Source organism: Drosophila nasuta, chromosome 3 (assembly GCF_023558535.2).
Source record: "Drosophila nasuta strain 15112-1781.00 chromosome 3, ASM2355853v1, whole genome shotgun sequence".
Lineage (NCBI taxonomy): Eukaryota > Metazoa > Arthropoda > Insecta > Diptera > Drosophilidae > Drosophila > Drosophila nasuta.
In genome coordinates this window covers 2,386,259-2,388,279 of record NC_083457.1, presented here as the reverse complement: position 1 = coordinate 2,388,279, position 2,021 = coordinate 2,386,259, and the positions used below count along the sequence as shown (strand labels likewise).

At 37.1% G+C, this 2,021-nt stretch overlaps 1 protein-coding gene across 1 annotated transcript; it reads right to left on the bottom strand.

The window, feature by feature from the left end:
• Positions 1-200: 200 nt before the first annotated feature.
• LOC132792924 (V-type proton ATPase subunit D 1) lies at positions 201-1,383 on the bottom strand. Its single transcript, XM_060802460.1, is given in 2 exon segments — positions 201-860; positions 862-1,383. Coding segments are annotated over 2 exon segments (1,002 nt in total). The 5' UTR covers positions 1,255-1,383; the 3' UTR covers positions 201-251.
• Between the last annotated feature and the right edge of the window lie 638 nt (positions 1,384-2,021).

The following is a 2,021-nucleotide window of genomic DNA, read 5'->3' as shown; positions in this document are numbered from 1 at the left end:
ATTGATTTATATTATATTTCATATCACTTTCATCACATTCTTAAATTGAAGTCGTAGAGGGTTAGATTTCAAGAACGTGTGACCAAACTTCATTTTTTCAATTTTAGAAGATGTTAAGTTAATATGTTTTTATCAAAAAATGAGTGTGAATAAATGTCTAAGCTAATACAAATTTATGAAATTAATAGACTTCACGATAGTTATCATAAATATCACTTTTAATTTAGTTCATCACTTATATGAACATAAGCTCACTTATAAAAGCTCACTTCACTAGAACTGGAGGATTCATCTGGTTGTTTTTCTTTCAGAACACGCCCGCTCAAAGAAATGAAACTCGCGATGCTAGCGCGTGGATTTTTCTGAATGGCAACTGATCTTATAAATGATTTGATATTAGAATCCATCTTGGCTTTCTCCTTATTCTGATTACTTCGCTTCGAGTGACGTAGAACATACGCATCCCTCAGGCGCTCTTCGAGGGATTTATACTCAAACACATCGTCATCGAAGAAGACATCGGCCACAGGATGTGCAGGACGACCACGTTTGAGATACTCTGCCAATTCCTCATCGGTCATATTTTTGGTCCTAATGAGTTCCGTGAATGCGATCTTCGCCTCCAACTGTTTGGCCTGCGATCGCTTCAGACGATAGAAATCCTCTCGCTCAAATTCCTCCAGCTCACCACAGATATACGTGTGCGTGTTGACCAGTCTGGGAATTACCACATAGTCCAAAGCATTGACACGCATGTTGGTCTGATGTGAGGCTATCGTCAACATTCGCAGCATATACTCCAAGGAGGCGTAGTATACAATCTCCTTAAGAGCGTCGAGAAAATAACCGCGCACTTTTTTGCACCTGCTGACCACCACAGCTGAGTCCTGTATTGGGAAAGGCATCTTGTTCGCTCACTTCCAGCTCAAAGTAGTTCAATACAACACCCACAATCTTCTGAATGCGTCTTCGCAGAAATGTCCTACCATTTTCACTGCCGGCCACAATGACTGGCTTAAAGTCTGTGCCCAGTAAATTAGCTTTGGCTATGGAGAAGATTGCAGTTCTCATCAAATTGTCCACATATTCCTCCTTATCGCCCATCTGACGCTTCAGCTCCCGCAGTTTCAAGTCGATCGCATCACGTTTTCGCTTTAGGAGACCCATGCCACGCTTGGCTGCAAGAATTCGCTGCTTCATCACCACCTGATTGGCGCGTGATGGAAACACTTGCAGCTTGTCCATGGTCGACATTTTGTCCTAAAGCTTTAAATGCTATGCTGGCCAGATCGCCCCTCAAGCGAGTTAAAGCTTTGAGCTTCTCACGAATGTGTACGAATGTATTTCTGATTGTGGAAATTGAGCTAATAGAAAAGCAAGGCCTTCTGATCATATAGTAAAATCGTAATATCAAAGATAAGTAAATGACATTATACACATTTCATTTGTGCAACAAAATTGTTCTACTAATATTTTGTAAATTACTTCAAAGATCTAATGAAGTTAAAAATAGGTAAGAAAGTTTCTGTTGAATATGCTCGACTATGTGATACGCGCTCCTTATTTTCAATAAAAGTGAATCAGTGCGGTTTTATTCTTCAAATATACCCAATACTCTATTATACCGAGGTCTATATTTAGTATATCGATAAAGTACATTTAAAATATACTATACAGAGCAAAGCAGATCAGATTAATTTTAAAATTATACTAAAAATACTGAAGTATACCTAAGTATATATATAGAATGTTGATAAAGAACATTCAAAATATACTAGAGAGAACAAAGCACACCAGATTGTCAACCAAAGAAATTAAGTCTCTATAGAAGCATCTGTTTCCTATCATACAAAAGTTGTACTATTTTTTTTCATCTGAATAAATTAATTGTATTTACCAATAATCTAATAAACATGCCAAATATGCAAAGCAAACTTGATCTTCTGCTGTTACCGAAATTTTCTATATAAAATAAAAAATTCACTAATGTAATTTATTAAAAACTGAACCGACTACCTTTC